The following is an 18,703-nucleotide window of genomic DNA, read 5'->3' as shown; positions in this document are numbered from 1 at the left end:
GTTTTGGTATTAATTTCCTCTTCCCTAACATCACAAAAGGCTTTCTTTATAGGAGCCGTTGCTCTAGTCTTCTGACTTGAGCCTGACTTTTCTGCTCTGCACATGGCATAGTGGGACTGCTTTTGTACTACAGGTGAGAGCTCCACCTGTTCACCAGATCCCTAATCTTCGTCAAAATGCAATGAGATTTGTGCGGGATCTGTGTCAGTTCTTAGACTGTTTAACCACAACTAGCTCCTTTCTGTCTTCTGTATATTTTGGTAGAATATTTTTTGATATTGAAATGTTGGTTCTGTCCTATTCCAGTTGTGCAGCTGAGTATAACCTTAGGCATGGTTGCTCCTTTCAATAGAAGCATTTGTTAATTGATCTGTTTTTCTGATGCAGTCTTCCTTTTTTTTTTTTTTTTTGACCCTGAGGGAGTATTTTTGCCTAGGTATGCTGCAGTCAAATTTATGTCTGTCTGTCTTCTAGCCACCCATCTTCTACTAATGGTCCTGAGTTACACAAAAAAGTAAATGGTTTTTATTTTGAAAAAAGCCAAGGAGTACAGGAAGTACATGATGACTATTCAGGTAGTGGATGCTGTTGGTTTTTTGAATCAGTGCTGAATAATCTTTAGGGATGATGGCATTGCAGATGCATTTGAACTACTCAGTTGAGAAGGCCTAATCTTATTTATTATCATCTGTGTACAACTGCATATGGAGGGGACTGTACTACCAGCTGTTCCACTGGAGGCAATGGGAGCTTTGAGGAAAGGTTTAGAATGGAAACTATGATTCATAGCTGGTAGCCAAGCCTCTTGTGTGCCATTTTGAGATGTACAAACCTTGGGCATACAGTCTCACTAGAACTTTTTGAATTGTGCAATGGCATGTAAGCTTAGCCACCAGTTATTATAGTTTAGGGTTAAGAGCTGCGTCGTTGATTCAGTGACTGATATTTTGGAAGATGTCCTGCATATGTATTGGAGATGGCAAATGATACTCCATTGCTTTGTTCCTGAGAAGTAACATTTTATAGGTAGGATGGCTGTAGACAGTGTTTTAAAACTTTTTCATTTTTGTTGAAGGGTATTATGGTGCCCTACAAAATAAGAACACCTTTCAACTATATAATTGGTATGATCTAATCTTGCTGGAAAAAAGGGAGGCCCTATGTATTTCATTGTGCCTTCCCTCAGGATTGTTGGACTCCTTGCTAAACTGGCAGGAAAAAACTAGCCTGATCAATAAAAAGTAAATAATCTGTGTTAATGAATTTATAAATGCTAGTGTTGATGCAGGGAAGAGGACGAAACCGTGCTGGTCGGTGGATGGGGAGTAAGCTGTCCCTTTTAAGGTAGCTCTATGTATGACAGTACAGATGACCAAGTCTGTCACTTGTTACCGCACTAAAGTGAAAGTTTGAAATAAAGAGGAAGGTTGGTTGGCTTGGGTAGGGGTATGAGGGAGAGATTAGTGCTTGACTGTGTGGTAATTGAGCAGATAGAACTTGTGGCTTCCTTTATATTCCTTTCTTTTTTGACAGTATCTTCCTCTTCTTTTAAATGGTCTGTGATTATGGATGCTTTTTTTTTCTCTTCTCCCCCCTCTTGGTTGTTTCAGGTGGAGGAGTCCCTAAGTGAGAAGCAAATAAAGAGGAGCCCTCTTCCATCTTCAGAAAGAAAACCTGTTAAGCTAGTCAGGAGCAGGTCTCTAGAAAAGTCTTTGGATCTGAATGAGAATGAAAATCTCCTAGAGAGGAGCAGTGCCTCAGACAGTGAAGAAGGTAAATTTCTTAACAACTGGGATCTGTAAGACAACCTGACTCTGGTGTTCTATCTCACTTGTGGAGCATGTTAGAGAACTTTCTGATCTTATGAAACTTGTTTGCTCATCTGTTTCACAGAACTGCAGCAAAAACATCTTTATATCTTTCTTAGTTTCTAGGGAGAAAAAAAAAATGTTGTTGCGGGTGTTTAGAATGAAAACGAATTGTGGTTTGGCTTTTTCTCCTTTGGTGGGTAAAGAGTTGCTAACAGCTTAAACTAAAAAAAGTTTCTCAACAATGTGGTGGTGTTTGTTCACTTTCCATGCTCTCACAGGTATTTCAAATATTTTTCTTTTCTTTGTTTTCACTCTTAGGAACTGAGGGGAAATATTCCAGACTGTTCTCCAGTTTCTGAAAGATTACCCCCCCTTTCCTTACACTTCTACTTGCTTAAGGCATACAGGCTTTAATGTTATTGATGGAGTAAACTGAGGAAATAACTGAAAGTCCAAACAAAACAACTTCCCAGCTTTCAGAAGTATATTGTGCATATTTTGAATCTGGTTTGAAAATAAAAACACCTTAACATGTGTCTTGGAGTAGCTTATACTTCATGTGCCAACAGAGTTAGTATATTAATGGATCCTAATATATCATCCTCATAACTCATATCTCATTACCCAGTACAACCTGAGAAGAAACTTGGATACCACAGTAGTACAGAGATTGTAACTTGGCTGTTTTGTGCTTCCTTTCTTCTTCTCACCGTAGGAGAGAGAAGCACAGCTGTATGTCCCATAATGGTTTGGGTATGAGCATTCTTGCTACATCCTGGGGAGAGAGTAAGGCCAGAGCGTGCCTTCTGCCCGACTGGATTATAGTGAGACTTGTGCTGAGGTCTGTGGGTGCTTGTTCTGTGGTCCCACAGCTGACAAGTTCTCACTCTAAGTTGAGCTTTTCACTTACTGTGGGGAACTTTTCTGTGTCAAAGGGCAATAGTAATTCAAATAGCTCACTGAAGTTGTGGTGGGTGTTATGTTGAAGAGGAGACTGAGGGGAGACCTCATGGTGGCTACAGCTTCCTCACAAAGGGAGGAGGAGGGGCAGGTGCTGATCTCTTCTCTCTAGTGACCAATGACAGAACCTGAGGGAATGGCAGGAAGATGTCCAACCTAAACCTCCCCTGGCCTATAAGGGTATAAGGTCGTTCACCCAGAGGGTGGCGGAGCACTGGAACAGGCTCCTCAGGGAGGTGTCACGGCCCCAAGCCTGACAGCGTTCAAGATGGAATAGGACAATACCCTCAGACACACGGGGTGAATTTTGGGGTTGTCATCTGCAGAGACAGGAGTTGGACTCGATGATCCTTTTGGGTCCCTTCCAACTCAGGATATTCTATGATTCTACAATCCCAATCTTAGACTCTGTAAATGCCTTTAAAGCAAGGTGTGCACAGTCTGGATTGGTTCCAAAGTCGTATGGTGGTGTGCAAACAAAGGTCAGAAAAGCTCAACAGTAGCAGTATGCTCAGTAGCAGCTGAGTATTTCTTTCATATGCAAAGAGAACTTACTTTAATCACCTATTGGCGGGAATAGAACAGTTCAGTTAATTGAAGCCAGTTCTTAATCTGGCTGAGAAACTTTGCATCTCGTCTTTTCAGAGTTTGCAGCTGAAGTTGCTTGCAGGTGTCATTATGCTGGGACTGCTGAGATGTCCAGGAAAGCTTTCAAAGTCATGGATTGAATTGGCTGCCTGCAAATTGTGGTTGTTGCCTGAGGATATACTTTATATTCAACTAACTTTGCTTTTGTTCACCCACACTGCTCCTCTGCTCGAGTGCAGATTCAACTCGATGCATGTCAGGTTGTATCATTTTTGTGAATATACCTACTTGAACAGGCTGCTGTTTATGCCATACTCCTACACACTTAAAAAGCTTCACAAACTAATTGTGTATTCCATCGCAGGTTTATGTTTTAGAGCAGCAGAAAGTTTTTGGCCTTCAGGTGTTTTAGTTATCTTCCAGTTTTCCTGTCCTCTTTGTATCACATCTGTCTTCTGTCTCAGGATCTTAATTTTTTTATGGCAAAGGTCTCCAGTGAAACCGATTGAAAATAATCCTCTTGTCTTTCATGCTACTGTTTGCCTAAATGATAGCAGTAAGTACTCCCTGTTATCCCTGCATTGGTGATGTTGAGTAAATACAGAATGTTAAACTGGAGATGTCTCTTTAAAAGAGAACTGACTTCATGCTGCTTTTTTAATTTCTCCTTCCTTTCCCAAGACTAGTCTGTCTGTATTCAGAGCAGGATTTTCTAGTCCCACAACATTAATCTTTTCTCTGATTGCCTTCTTCATACTTAGAATATCTTTTTCCTCTGTTTCTCTGTCTGTTTTCTATTGCAGTTGCCCCATACTGTTACAAGGTGAATTCCTTCATGCAAACAAAACTAGCTTTCCCACATGGCAAAGGTTTACCCATGCGATTAATCTCTCTTGTGTCCTCTGGCTCATGCTCAGGCTGCCCATGGAGGTGTCCTGGCAAATAAGGTGAGGGGCAGGCTCAAGACTGTTTTTCTTCAACTCCGAGTCCACCTGACACCCAAAGCTGGAATTCCAGAGCCATGGCAACAATAGTTCTCTTGCTCTAAGCAATTCTCACAGCACTGGAGGATGAGGGAGTGTGCATCTCACTCTGCAGTACTGGCCTGTTGACCTACATCTTGGTGCTTCTGTTGTTTTCATAAATGGAAATAAAAATCTCAAGCCATGACAAATTTTTGGCTAAGCTAAAAATTAATATCTGCAGTCTTGGTTCTGAATTCCAGAAAACAAATTTTAGTTCAAGCACAGAATATATATTTCCAAATTAGAGCCAGGAGATTTTTGAATTTCCTCAAATGACTCTTTTGTATGTAGGGTTTCTATATGCACCAACAACATTCAGTGGCATAGAATACTTCAAAGAAAGAAGTGGGAACCAGGAAACCGAAAACAGTATTTTCTGTGAGAAAGCTTTATTGTATACAGGGACATCATAAATTCCTGATATGCTTGCATAACTTGACAGACTTACTGTATTGTTTCTATTTGTACTAATAACCACCACAAATGTGTGGTCTGCAGGAGAGCAGCGCTGCTTGCACTGTAGTGCTGTGAGATGAGTATAGTGGTGACTTGACTTTTCTTGGGATAGGGATATATGGGGTAGAAAATGTTTGAAGTACAGGGTGGTCATTAGTTCAGTCCTGTTTGTGTGTGGTGGGGGTTTTTCGTGGTGTTTTTTTTTCCTTCATCTTTTTTTCATCAAGTTATTAAATTTTGGATATAAAATGTATGTAAGGAAGAGTAGCCCTGTTATCTTGTTGGCATTTTAATCAAAATACCAAAAGCACATATTTTGTTGAATATATATGAATTATTTGTTGCTTTGGGATTTGGAGGATATATGTTTGAGTTATCTAAAGACAAACGGCATTACGTTTTTTATCCTGTGAACTGGAAAAAGGTAGCATTGTCACAGTACTTAGTACCTCCGCAAGTTAATTTTGTACTTAGTCTTCTAGATTATAGGGGGGCTCTTTGATAATGGTTAATATTGGTGATGCAGTCTTTAAATAGATGCTGCCTGGAATGTGTTCACTCTAGGAACTGATTTTATTGACTTGATTTCAGGTGTGTCTGGTTAAAGACATACCTTCATTCTTCCTGCAGTGTGCAATTTTTCCCCATCCTGCACTTGCACAGAAATCCTCGACAGCACTAAGATTTGTATATATATTTTTTTTCTTCTGATCCTCCCCAACTCCGTGGAGTGGAAAAATCAGTCATCTTATTAATTTGTTTGATAGCCTCTGCTCTTGTCAGTTCAGCTTTCTTAATTTGCTTGTGGTGTGTGTTAAGCTTTGAGCTGTTGGTTGTTAACGGGAATTTTAAGAATAATTTTTTTCCTGCTCCCTTTCCTCCCCCTCCAGTTTTGTCTTTTCTTGCACTGTAGATGTTTTCAAACCTTTGTAATCACTGCTGCATAATAGTATTATATTCCAACATTATTTCACAGCTTGCCTTGCAGTGATGAAAATGACCTTATGAAGTGCAAGGCAATAGTGGGGGAGGGAACAGACTTGTTATCTTCATGCTGAAGCAGGACACTCTGGATAATATGTTTGCTTCTGGATTTTTGGGTCCCTAGGGATCCTAACTTAAAGTCAGAATAATCTCATGTTCTCTTATCAGACCGTAGCTGCAATTCATCTATAAATATATCCAGGCTAAGAGAGTGGTTGATAATTGCATACTGCTGAGAGGTTAGAACAGCATTAAAAGTTAAGGAGTTAGCTTGGTATATTGAGACCTGCACAAAACATTTTGTTCATAAAGAGCTATTTCTAAGCCAGTCCTAGGTAAAATGCTTGATGTTGCTCTAGTACTGAGATAAATAAAAGGCAACAGATTTACTTCAGTGAGTTAAACAAAAGAAAACAGTGGGCAAATATACATATTCCTTTGTAGCAGAGGTGAGTGGTTAAAGCTTTCTATTCTGTTCAAATTATAAGCATGTGTACTGTAAGATTATTCTTTGCTGTGCTACTGTTTCTGCTCACCACTTCATCTAGCATTTCTACAGAAACTCTGAGAAGCCCAGATGGAAGTGACTTGAAGCTCGTAAAGCTCTTGGTGTATGCAGCGACTTGCTTCCACAGATGTGGAACTCACAGCAGCATTCATACATGCACCTTGCAGTCCCATCATCTGAAAGATTTCCAGGCTTTCTGAAAAACAGCTGTTTGAGTCCTAGCCTCTAAAGTGACTGGGCCTGATGTATCAACCCAGTTTCAGCTTGGTTTTTCTGAAAATACCGTGTTTTGGTTTTTTTAAAAAAAATTGTTTCGTTCCAGAGCTGAGAGGGATTGTAAGTAAAAAAACTATGTTTTTCAATAGATACTCTCATGGACTTGGCACTTTGACTTTTCCTTTTTAGAGAAATGACTAGACAGAAATAGTGTGGGTAAAACAACTAACAAAGTTTCATATAGACCCATGGACATTCTTGCTTAAGGTTCAGTATGAGGAGGACAGACTTCATACTTGAAGAGTAAAATATGTCAGCAGCAAGATCTGCACCTTAAGGGCTTTGTGCATATATCATAAGTTGCTGTAGCTTACCAAATGACCTCACATCAACAACAACATCGTAGCTGTCCTTGGGTGTTTCAGGTGAACATAGAGTTTTGTCATTTAGCTGAGCCTCACCAAGGCAAAGGTAGCTTGTATGACCTTGTGTTTGCTGTCAAAGCTTACCTGATGACTTGATCATGTGTCTAGGCCTTTGTATTTTTTTAAGTGGTAGCAGATTCCTTGGGCACGTCAAGATCCAGCTGAGTAAGACACAACCAAAGTAACTAGCTTTGAATTACTTGGTAATTCATGCTCCATGCATGTTAGCTAATGTGCAGTAGGCAAAGGAGATGTGAACATCAGTATCTGAAGCTTCTTGTCTCTGAGCAAAAGAGAGGAGGTGGGGAGGGCACTCTGAAAGGAGAGGTCTGTCATGTTGAGGTCTGGTTAGCTGAGGTCAAACTTACAGTTCACTTGGACTGCATTTTGCTGGATTTAGGTTCAGCTCTGAGAGGAAATACAGTGAACATAAGCTGAAAAAACGGGCTGAATTTCTGGCTTCTTATAGAATGTTTCAGCACAGCAGAATCTGTGTTCTGACACATAATGACTGCATCTTGACTGGTTAAATAGGCCTCTTAGAACATGTGCTTGCTTTATGTCCCACCTCACAATTGTGTAGACTTAAAATTGCATAGGCAGAACATGATGTGGGAAGGAAGTATATCTCTTGTGCAAGCACAAAAATGTGGCACTCACACTTCACATTTTTGGAGGCAGAGCTATAACAGGGACTCTGAGCAGGCTAGAAGCAGCACTAAAGTGGAAGTCTGCTCAGTCAGAATTGGATTTCATTAGGGACTGTTGTGTTTAGTTTCTGTATTTGCATTTATCAATACTGGCTGCTACCAAGCAGTAATGTTTTAAGTGCTGTAACCTTAGCCTCTAGGCAGCTTGTGACCTATAGCTTCATATTCAGGGTACCTTTGCATTGGTGGCTGGCACTGACCTTTGCTAGCTCTGAGCATTCATTTGTATCAGTTGAAAGGTTAGATGTCCTGACTTCAGTCTTGCTTCCATAAGATTTGCTTTCAGGCTTTTTGTTTCATTTTAGTGATGTGTTGGGGTGGCGGGGGGGGTCTTGTTTGTTTTTCAGTAATTATAGCTTAGGGTGGACTTGCTTCTGAAGCATAAGCAGATTGAGTTGAGGTTGGCATAGGAAACTGCTTGCCCTCCAGGATTATAATTCTGTCCCTTATCTCTTGCAAGAGTGGCTGAGACAACCACAAAGCTGAGTCATGCCAGCAGCCAACAAGAAGCAGAAATAGCAAAGATCAGTGCTGCAGCCACAGAACATCACTGGGGTGCTTGTTGGTGGTTTTGAAATAGAGAATAGCGATTAAGCATCTTGGTGCACTTCTCAGGACTGCAAAATGGAGCTGGGTACTTTTGGATTCCTCTCTCCATACCTATTTATAATAGGAGCAGTTTGAGGAACTGTTTGGGAGTCTGTACCTGGTCTCTTAGACTTTGGAATCAGAGGTCGAAAGCAGAATTCTGAAACTAGCCAAAAGTAAGAAGAAAGCTAGTATGGATTCATTGTCCTGCTTGCTATGCATGTGTCCTTTGTACAATATGCATACATATTAATGAAGGTTACAATAACTTTTTGTCTTGCCTGGTGTTTTCTATAGGATGAGTAGAATACTGAAGGCAAAACTAAACGGATAGGACCTTATGATGTTGGCTTATCAATTTATGTTTGCATAGGGAAATGGGGTGGGTGGCTAGAAAATCAACTCTGGACTTTGCTCCTGAAGACAACCTACCTACTAATCATTGCTGGGTTTCTGAGAGTGAGAAACAAATGCTGATGCAAGCTGGGGAAGGAATTGACCTGTAATAAAGCTTGGAATGTTATAAAGTTTCTTCATAATAGTGTTCTTTTCTTAACCTTGATTTCTCTACCTTTCCTTAGCAGTGAAGGAGACTGTCTCTGAGAATGATCTCTATGGGAAAATTTTTATAAACAGAGTTTTCCACATCACTGCAGAGAAGATGTTTGAAATCCTTTTTACCAATTCTCACTTCATGCAGAGGTTTTTCAATTCCAGGAGTATAGTAGGTAATACACTCTTCTCCCTTCTGTCCTTGTTGCAAAGTATCCTGAAAATTTTAGCCTCTGAGAAGTGTTGAATAGAGCTAAGTTGAATTTTCAATTTCTCCTTGCTTTAAAAGAATTTTGAATCTTTAAAGTTCCATTATGAGAGAGGATATTTAGAGCTAGCCTGTTGTTTCTGTATATCAGTCACACTTTGGAGGAAAAACCTTGTTTCAGGGCACTACAAAACTGCACCTTAATGCCTGAATTTTGGGTAGGCTGTTAAGTTGATGCATGCTGTGGTGTATTTCTGATTACATTGTGTCCCAGAAATAGTGAAATGTGTACGGCTGGCACACAGGAAAAATCATTGCATCCTTCTAAATGATACTCACGGGCTTTAATTTTCTGGATGAGTAAATTTTATTTACTGAGATCGTAAGAACAGAAAATTAAGTCGAGGAAAGCGAAGTGGCAAAAGCTTTTGATAATGCTAAATGAATCTATTCAGCTTTAAACAGGTGGGAAATGGCATATTTTCATTTAATTGCTTACTCTTTTCCCCGCCCTCAAGTCTCTTTCAGTAGACTCAGGTTCAGCTACTTAGTGCCTCACCTTTGTTTGTCAGTGAACTAGTTTCCCCCTTTCCTGCAAAAACCGTGACCATTTGGAATCCATTTTGTCTCCCCACTACTGTTCTTAAACTGTTAAGATATTAAAGGGTAGAGATAATGCCTTTTAAATAGTCTCCATATGAGATTTTACATAATTTTACATAATTTCTCATCTAGATGCTGTATCAACCCCTTGGAATAGAGATTCCAGTGGCAATCAGTTGAGGACTTTGACGTACACTGTAACAATTAACAATCCACTTTGTGGGAAGTTCACAACTGCAACTGAAAAGCAGGTACTGTGTGCATGTATCTGTGCCCTTCAAAGCAAGGCAGAGGTCAGCTCTATGATCTGTCAGATCTGACCGTGGATTAGAGTTCACTAAGCTGAATGTGGATCTGCGGTTTAAACATAGCATCTCTAAGGGTAGCTTGCTGCCCCCTCACCATTAGTGAGCAAATGCTGATGAAATGAGAGAGGCTTTCTGTCTTTACAGATGGCTGTAAACTTCTCCCACAAAGTCCGTGGGGAAAAGTATTAACATCTTTTATGAATTGGGGGGTGAAAAGATGCAGTGAAATGCTTTGTGTCCACTTTGGTCTCCCCAGTATGAGAGAGAGAGATAGAGTCCAGTGAAGGGCCACTAAGATGATGGAGGGACTGGAGCTTCTCATATGAGAAACGGCTGAGAGCTGGGACCGTTCAGCCTGGAGAAGAGACTGCTTAGGAGGGGCTTTTACAATGTATATAAGTATCTGAAGGAAGGAAGGGTGCAAAGAAGTCTGAGCCAGGCCTTCATCTCCAGAGGCCACATCTTTCAGTGGTGCCCAGTGAAAGGACCAGAGGCGATAGGCACAATCTGAAATACAGGAGGTTCACTGTCAACATCAGAAAATGCTTTTTTTTATTGTGAGAGTGATGGACCACCGGAACATGTTGCCCAAAGAGGTTGTGGAGTCTGCATCCTTGGAGATATTGTAAAGCCATCTGAATGTGGTCCTGGGAACCAGCTCTAGATGGCCCTGCTTGAGCAGGTTGGACAAGGTGACCACCAGAGATGCCTTCCAATCTCAGCCATTCTGTAATTCTGCTTTGGGAAAGGTCTCATAGGTCAGGCTCAAAGAAGAGCTGTGGTCATGAGTCAGTGGCATGCTCCACTTCACTTGGAGTTGGTTGATCCTAGTCTAAGGAATTTGGGCTGAAAGATTAAAAAAAAATCAGGTACCGTGAATATACCTTCTTATTTTTATTTTCTTTTATGGTAGATCCTGCATAAGCAGAGCCAGAAAGGTCAGTCTTACCAGGTGGATGCTGAGATACTGACCCATGATGTCCCCTATCATGATTATTTCTACACTGTGAACAGATACTGCATCAGCCGCACATCCAGTCACAAGTGTCGATTACGGTGAGCCTGAGTGGTGCACAGTGGGAGGGGAGAAGCCAAGGCACATGTGTTATGGGTTGCTGAAGTGTGCTTATCAAAAGATCTGCCAACAGCATAGAGAAGGTCAGTTTTTCTTGAAGCTGGGGATTTCTTCTGAAAAATAAGCTTGGTTTCTCTCGTGTCACATATGTGCTATATTTGGATCTCATGAATTCAGTGAGAACCAAACTCTTGTGTTGACTCTGAGGTATGGAGCTCATCTCCAAGACTGAACTGGGTTCTGACCAGCCTTGTGGTTTTGAGTGCAGCTGTGTGAGTGGGGTAAATTGTAATAAAACATCTCAGGTAGTTCCAGAGTTTTACAGGTGTCCTTGCTAAGGGCCTGCAGAGGAGGATGGTTTCACAGGAGGGGACAGAAAAGATAGAACAGATGTACCTTTGCAAGGAGGGTACTCAAGTGAATCAGGCTTCATTATTAAACTCTTAAGTCTTAAAAGGCACTTCCCTTTCTTCTCCTGTTTGTTGAAAATGCCTGAAGTGATCAAGTTCCATGTTCAGTGCATTTCCGTGACTTTCTGACTATGTAATCCTTGATTGTTTTTGTGCTGTCTTTAGTAAAATCTTTTATCTCAAGCTTTTACCAGTACCAAAGAAGGGTAAGCAAGCCCAGATTTTATTATGGCTTATCTCAGGCTTTTTATAGAGTGCTGAAGACTCCTACTCTTCTCAGAGGAGAAGGGAAGAAAGGTCTTGGAACGACTGTTCTGGATTATTTTCTTTCAGTGAGTCAATTTTTTCTCTTTGAGGGCTGTATTTGTTTTATCTGAGACACATGGCAGCCCTAGGGTAAGAGTAAAAGCCTAGGTTTCAATGTGGTGTACAGAGCATGCATGTAGAGAACAGAAGTCACGTAGTACTGTTACAGCTGGCTTTATTATACTGCATTTAAAATGGCTCCAAAACTCTATTTGAAAGATGCTGTTTTGTTAGACTAGAAGCACAGTGGACTTTGATTTGGGTGATTATTTGGAAATGTTGAAAAAAGTTTTCTGGGACAGTCAGTGTTCTTGACTTAAACAAATCAAAATAACAGGCTATCCTTTTGTCCTTTATTAAGAGCTTTGGGTTTCATTCAGTTGTTAAAAGCAGCCCTCTGGAGTATTCTACTCAAAATAATTTCTATTATGGAAGCATTATTGATTAGCTTGACCTGTGTAATTGCAAGGCAGGAATGTTACTTCCCTTCTGTCATGCTCACAGAAAGACATTTTAATTTCTGTCTACTCAGGGTAGGATCTGAGCACTTGGTGTGAGTGGCGATAATGAATTTCACGTGCTGTCTTTGTGGTGCCCATGTAATACATTGTGTGTACACACATAGAGTAAAAAGCGGGACTTTATAATCTGAAGGTCTGAAGCCTATTTTGAATATACATCAAAATGAGAACACTTCAGAGGAGAGAAGTTTTCTCCTAGTCTGAGTCTGAAGGAAAAAATTTAAAATGTTTTCCATAATTTGAACATTCAAATCTCCTGAAGCTTTAGCTAGATATATTGTTTTTGCTGCTGTCTCTTGCTTTGCTTCAGCGTCAGTGCTATCCAGTTGGAAAGCCAGGGCAGTTCCAGTTGGTATTTTAGATAATGAACATAAGATAAAGGCCTGCTTCTGATAAGAGATTTCTGCTATCACTGTGCTACCTAGAAAAGCACTCTTTCACTATTGCATTCTGGTTTTTAGGGTTTCTGCAGAAGTGAGGTATAAAAAACAGCCTTGGGGCCTTGTCAAGTCTGTAATTGAGAAGAATACCTGGGGAGGAATACAGGAAAACTTCAAACAACTTGGTGAGGCATTTTCTTCTCTGGTAGAGTAAGGAGGAGTCCTTTCCTATGTATGTTTTTGTGTCTGTCAAACTTGATTCCTTGAAGAATGGTTTGAAAAGAAGGCAACACCAAAGGAATCTCCAAGTCAGAAGTTCCTGTCATCAATATATCTGTCAATTCCAGGATGTAAAAGAAGCCTTGTAACTTAATGCTGACAAGGAGCTCTTGTATACCTTGTCATAACTGGTTTCTGAAGGAACCATGAGGAGCAGCAGGGAAGTTGTTACCCTCAACTGCATGTGCCTGTCTTTAAGTATTTCCTTGACTGCGGGTATGAGAAGAGATGAAGTGGCACTTGGCAGGCTCCCTGGCTGTGTCTGTTACCAGCCTGCCCAGTCACGGCTGCAGGCTCGCGGTCTAACACAATTCCTAGTCTCAGTCTAACAGTGTCATGAAGTGCTCCTCCAACTGCTGCCTAACGTAGCATTAAACAATCCTGCATAGGCTGAATGTACACTGTATCTGAAAAGTGTACTAAGTGCCCTCTAGCAAATAGGACAGGTACTACAGGTCAAGGTGTAGTTTGTTAATTACCTGCTTCACTTACTAGAAGGTGCACTCATTCCTCTCACTGCCACCCTCCATATCTCACAATTTAAGTCTTCAGTGCCAAGGCTTTTGAATTTTCCTTTTGAAACTTCGGTAACCTTGTTTTTTTCCCACTGCAGAATCAGATCTCTTAATGGAGGAATATGCACTTAATCAGTCCATAGAAGACTCTGGTAAATTAGTTGCCCTGAGACGAAGGCGACGTACTTTACACCGGAGTCTGGGAGAATCGCTTCCCAAACGCTCTTCCCAACACTCCTCTAGTGACATGGGAGTAGAGTCCCAGGGCAGCATAACAGGTAGGAATTTTTATATTGTGTTTTCCGAAACGTGTTGAAGAAAGCTTAACTTGTAAAATAGTGCAAGGGTAACACTTGTGTGTGTGTATTACTCTCATTGTCTTTAATTAGTGTGACAGCAAATGCTTTGGTGTGTTTAAGCTTGCATAAAATACATTTGGAGCATGCATAGTCACTTTTACTCTGAGTATCTCATTAAATCAAACCTAATCTCACACTCTGTTTTTAAAACAAACAAAAAACAACCAAGACCTAAAATGCTGCACTGTGCCTGCATAGGATTGAAAATTAAATAGGATCAGAAAGAGATTTAACCTGACTTTTGTGAAGCTGTTGAGAAAATGCTTTATTTCTTCAAATAACTGAACATGCAACTCATGAGTTGATTTAACTTAAACTGTCACTTGCCTCTTGGTCCTATCATCTCTTATTTCATTGTGGTTTTTTAATATTAAAGAGTCTATTTGCTGTCTGCTTCTGTAATTTGTGCATCACTGATGCATTTCTTGCAGTTCCGCTGTCACTAGGCATGGCAGACTTGGACACTGGCATATGCAATATTAGCTACACCTGCAGTGATGAGGAACATGCACTAATGTGTACCAGAGAATGGTGGATTTTGTGACACAAGTTGAATTGTAAACACTGAAGTAGGAACAAAGTGGTCTTTCCTAAAGGGGAAGGCAACACAGAGTATTTGGATCAACAGCATGTGTAATGAGCTCTTTACCTGAGATTACTTCTTGATCACTTAATTTTGCTACTGCTGCTTCACCTTCTCAGGTGAGCATGTCTGTCTCGGTATACACTACAGTTTTCATGCATGGCCTTTGTCCAGGGTGGGAAATGTGAATGTAAGGAACCATTATAGGAGAACAGGTAATTACTATTTGAAGACCAGCCTGTCCATAGTAGAAGGTGACTGCTGCTCTGTTTGGAGAGGACATGCACACCTCCTCTCCCTCACTAGTGTCTGGTCCCTGTTGTCTGAGGACTAGCAGATGTTCTTTTGAAAGACTGGCTTCAGGTCCATATATAAACCATGCCAGTAAGGATGAAACAAGTTACAGGAGAACTTGATTTGACACTGGTTGTCAGAAAGACTAATGTGGGCAGGAGAACAAGCAGAAGAGAACCACTATGTAGCCTGTGTCTGCTCATGTGTGACTAGCAGTGTATGCTTTGAATGAGTGTTTGAATGGACTGAAGCCTCCTCATGCTATCTAGGTTTAATGTGAGTGTGCTCCAGTGCTGTGTTCTCCCCAGCATACTAGAGTAGGGAGAATCCTGTTCCTGACAGAAGAGTCTGACTGTCCAGCTGTCCAAGATGACTGCAAAAATGCCTTGGTGAATGTTGGAGATGATCTTGTGCACCCACATGATCTGTTATTTTTTTCCATCAGAAGCTGTTGAACTATTCTGTGTGAAATGCTGGGCACTGGCATGTATCTGCAGGCATCCTTTAGGAATGTTCTTCAGTACTTTTTAACCTCCTTCTCTTCCATGCCCTATAGGAAGGAAAAGAGATGCTGTAAGTAGGACCACCACCATCATTGTAGTAATGAGTGTCTTGTAAGTACTCACTTGCATTAAAATGTAGCTTGACTCGAGCTCACCTTGGTTTTCATCTGTATTTGTATCTCACTCGCATGTTAACATTGCATGTAGGATGATAGACCCTAACTTAATTTGAATGGAGCACTTGGGTATAGGTGGGGAATGGATTGACTTAAAAAGTGACACATGGAATGAAAATGCTGACTTGCCAAACCAGTCTACCTTGCAGGTTTACGTAGGCCTGATCCTATTAAAAAGAAGTCTAGAATTTACTCTTTCCTCATTTTAAAAGTTCCGAGGGGAGACACTGTCATTCCTATAGGTTGTTATTGCACAGTTTAACACTAGCTGCTAAGAAATGTTTGAATAAATCTTTATTTTCAGTGTAGCACTGCCCTGCACCTTTTTTCTCCCAGAAGGATTCTCTTTTCTTAGCTGTTTTTATCTCAGATGTTGTTTCTGTAGCATTGCAACCAAAACTGTTACAGGACTTGATTTTTGTTCTCTTCTCTTTACAGTTTGCTGCTCTTGGTCTTGCTGAATATAACACTGTTTCTCAAACTGTCAAAGATAGAGCATGCAGCTCAGTCTCTCTATCATGTCCAGCTTCAGGAAGAAAGCTCTTTGAAGTAAGTTGAATTCACAATCTTTGTGTTCTTTCTTCCTCACCTTACATGAGAATCTGATCTAAATACATTTTTGAACAATTAAGCTCTCAATGGTAAGTTTTCAAAAGCTGCTGAGGCTAGGTGCTCTTCTGTGGTCTATGCTGATATCCAGTGATGTGTCTGACTGCATCTTGCAGTAATAAATTTGTCCTTTGATAAGCTGTTTTTTGGAGGAGTGTTAACCTTAGCTGGCATTTATCACCCTGCTGTAACTCATCTTCTGTGAATATCATAGTGCTGATCAGAGCACCCAAGTGCTTTGCTTCATCCTATGTGAACCAGCATGATCTCAAATGTAACGTTAAAGATGAATTTAGCTTTTTAGCCTCTTTCTGTGAGTCTCCTACTAAAACCTCTCTCTACCTCAAACTTCCATGTTAAGTGCCTTTTGTGTTCAGACACATGGAAGAGGCTCAGATGTTGCTTCCTCTCTTGAGTATGGTATCGGCAAACAAGTTACAAACCATAACCTGATCTTGAGTATGGAGGCTTGTGTGGTGACCTCCCATAGTCATCATCTCGGAACTGATTAGAGTAACTTTCTTCATAAGAAGGATCTTGCCCTCTGAAGTGTGAGAACTTACGTTGTAGATATCATGTGAGCTCATTAGTCTGTGGCAGCTGTTGTCTACAGAGGTCCAAGACAGTATTTTCAAGGCAATAGGGAATGAAATTCAACTGCAGGCAGCTTTTTATGTGGCTTCTGGGAAAGGATGCTTTTGGCAATGGCAGAGCAATGGTGGCAGATAGCAGTTGCTTTTAGAAAAGACATGGAGGTGCTTATTTCAGGTTTCTGATGTAATCTCAATCTCTTTCAGTATATCCCCAGAAATGGTATCAAAAGAGGAGATCCCTCAGTATAATAAGGAACAGGTTAAACACGTGAAGGGAGTTTTGAGAGACTCAATTGAAATGCTTGAGCAGGTAAGTCTGCTAGTCTTTCCTGGTAATATTTGTGTTTCTCAGCAATTCAATTTTTCTCCCTTAGGCTATCGTAGCTTTTGTTTGAAGCCTTCTAGTGCTAACTGAAGTTTTCATGACTCCTTGACCTGTTTTGTACTAGGCTTGAATTTGGTACATAGGTAATGTTCATGTTTCTGATGTTTTGGGTTGGGGCGTTTGGGTTTTTTTGGGGGGGCGACTAAGATTAAATATTCATGTCAATTTTCTTAAACCTGTCAAGTGCCTTTATGAGATGTGCTGCTACAGTTCTGAGTTGTGACAAAGCAAAGACTGGAGTAATTCAAAACAGATTCTCTTTTCTAAGAAGACTCAAAACATAGCTAAGTATTTGCCCACCTCATTATGGGTTTTCTTCATTCAGACTTATCCTGGCTTTTCCTCCCCATTACTCTTCTAGATATTGATGGGAGCTTCACTTAGCCTTGTGTCAAGGTTTACTGCAAGGCAGCAACAAACTGTGGCAGATGCTCTCTATTAATCCCCCCCACCCTTTTTCTTAAATAAGAAAAAGTGATAAGAAGGAAAAAGGGAGAGAGACTTCAAGTTGGAAAGGGTTTAAAGGCTTTACTAATGCTACTAGTAAATAGAGAAAATGATACAAAATATACAAAACCAATCTTGAATGTCCCGGGGTAGTGGCTTTGCCTGATACGGAGTTGGTGTCACTCCAGCGATGGCAGATCCGGGAGCTGGCGTGGCTCCAGCAGCTGCAGGGCAGGCACCTGGAAGTCCCAGGTGGGACTTCACAGCAAACTGGAAACTGGATGCAGGGATGTAGGGTCTCAGCCTAAGGTCGCAGGCATTCAAGCAGGGTCCTCTCTAGATGCTGGCCACGGTTGAAGAGAGTGAGACCCTCGTGATCTCTCTCTTATATAGGGTGTGTGATGTTTATGGGATGGAATGCTCAGTTGGTCAGTTTTAGTCACCTGTTCTGTCCGCCCCTCCTCAAACATGCCCCTCTCAATTATGGGATGTTATCAGAATTCTTGGCTGTCATAGCAATAAATCTAAACATGAGCTGCTTCAGCATTCCATTGGTCATCTTATTGGTCTTTGGAGTACAGTGTCCAAAAAACATGCAGGCAAAAATTCAGGAAAGTGCAGTTACTTAGAAGAACTTAGCTGAAAGGAAAATTCACTAAAAGAGAAACTGGTCTTGTTTTTAACAAAACCAGGACACCTTGGTATCAATGGGCCACCTAATCTCCAGTGAAAAATAAATGTATAGACTGTATGTTTCAGAGAAGCTTTGTAGCTATGGAGTTAATCTTCCTTCTTCCCAGTAATTTACACTTCCAGGTTCCTAGATACTATATAAAAAAATGAGGTGGTTGAATGCTGTTGTGTCCCTCTAATGTGGAAGTCCAGGACTGGCAAAGCCCTAGGCTGAAATTTCAATTCAGTAAGTGAGGGACAGTAAATTCATACTTATAACCTATGACTGTTCTGATTTTAAATTCTTTTATTAAATCTTAAAATGTGACAGAAGAAATTATTAGATTAGGAAAGCTGTGGGGGAGTTCACATGTACCTTTATCCATCACCAGTTCACTCTGTGTTCTCCCACGCAGTAAAGGAGGGTAGAAAAAGAAACCATTTTTGATACTTCTCATTCAGAGGTCTCTGCACACAAAATTGTTATTAATCTATTAACCATTTTGATCACAACTTGAAAAAGCTTAAGTGCTGGAAATTTAACTGTAGAAAGGAATTTCCTGGTTTCCATGCCCTTTTCAGTTTCTCTGCTTACTACCCAAAAAAATCAATTCTGAGGTGTTAAACTGCCTTCTGAACAGTGTTTTAAAAAAA

The 18,703-nt window shown here is 40.7% G+C and overlaps 1 protein-coding gene across 11 annotated transcripts in view; it reads left to right on the top strand.

Annotated features, from left to right (window-relative positions):
- GRAMD1C (GRAM domain containing 1C) overlaps positions 1-18,703 on the top strand; it is a 56,377-nt gene that overhangs the window by 36,943 nt on the left and 731 nt on the right. For 6 of the 11 annotated variants that reach the window (XM_065647735.1, XM_065647753.1, XM_065647743.1 and 3 more), the window contains 9 exons: positions 1,611-1,773; positions 8,853-8,999; positions 9,767-9,885; positions 10,856-10,998; positions 12,716-12,819; positions 13,527-13,706; positions 15,221-15,278; positions 15,782-15,892; positions 16,750-16,855. In XM_065647735.1, the coding sequence (XP_065503807.1) occupies positions 1,611-1,773; positions 8,853-8,999; positions 9,767-9,885; positions 10,856-10,998; positions 12,716-12,819; positions 13,527-13,706; positions 15,221-15,278; positions 15,782-15,892; positions 16,750-16,855 (1,131 nt within the window). The other 5 variants (XR_010607237.1, XM_065647762.1, XR_010607240.1 and 2 more) reach the window with 5 other exon arrangements.

The sequence above is a fragment of the Caloenas nicobarica genome, chromosome 1 (assembly GCF_036013445.1).
Source record: "Caloenas nicobarica isolate bCalNic1 chromosome 1, bCalNic1.hap1, whole genome shotgun sequence".
Taxonomy (NCBI): Eukaryota; Metazoa; Chordata; class Aves; order Columbiformes; family Columbidae; genus Caloenas; species Caloenas nicobarica.
This window is presented reverse-complemented; position numbering and strand designations above follow the sequence as displayed.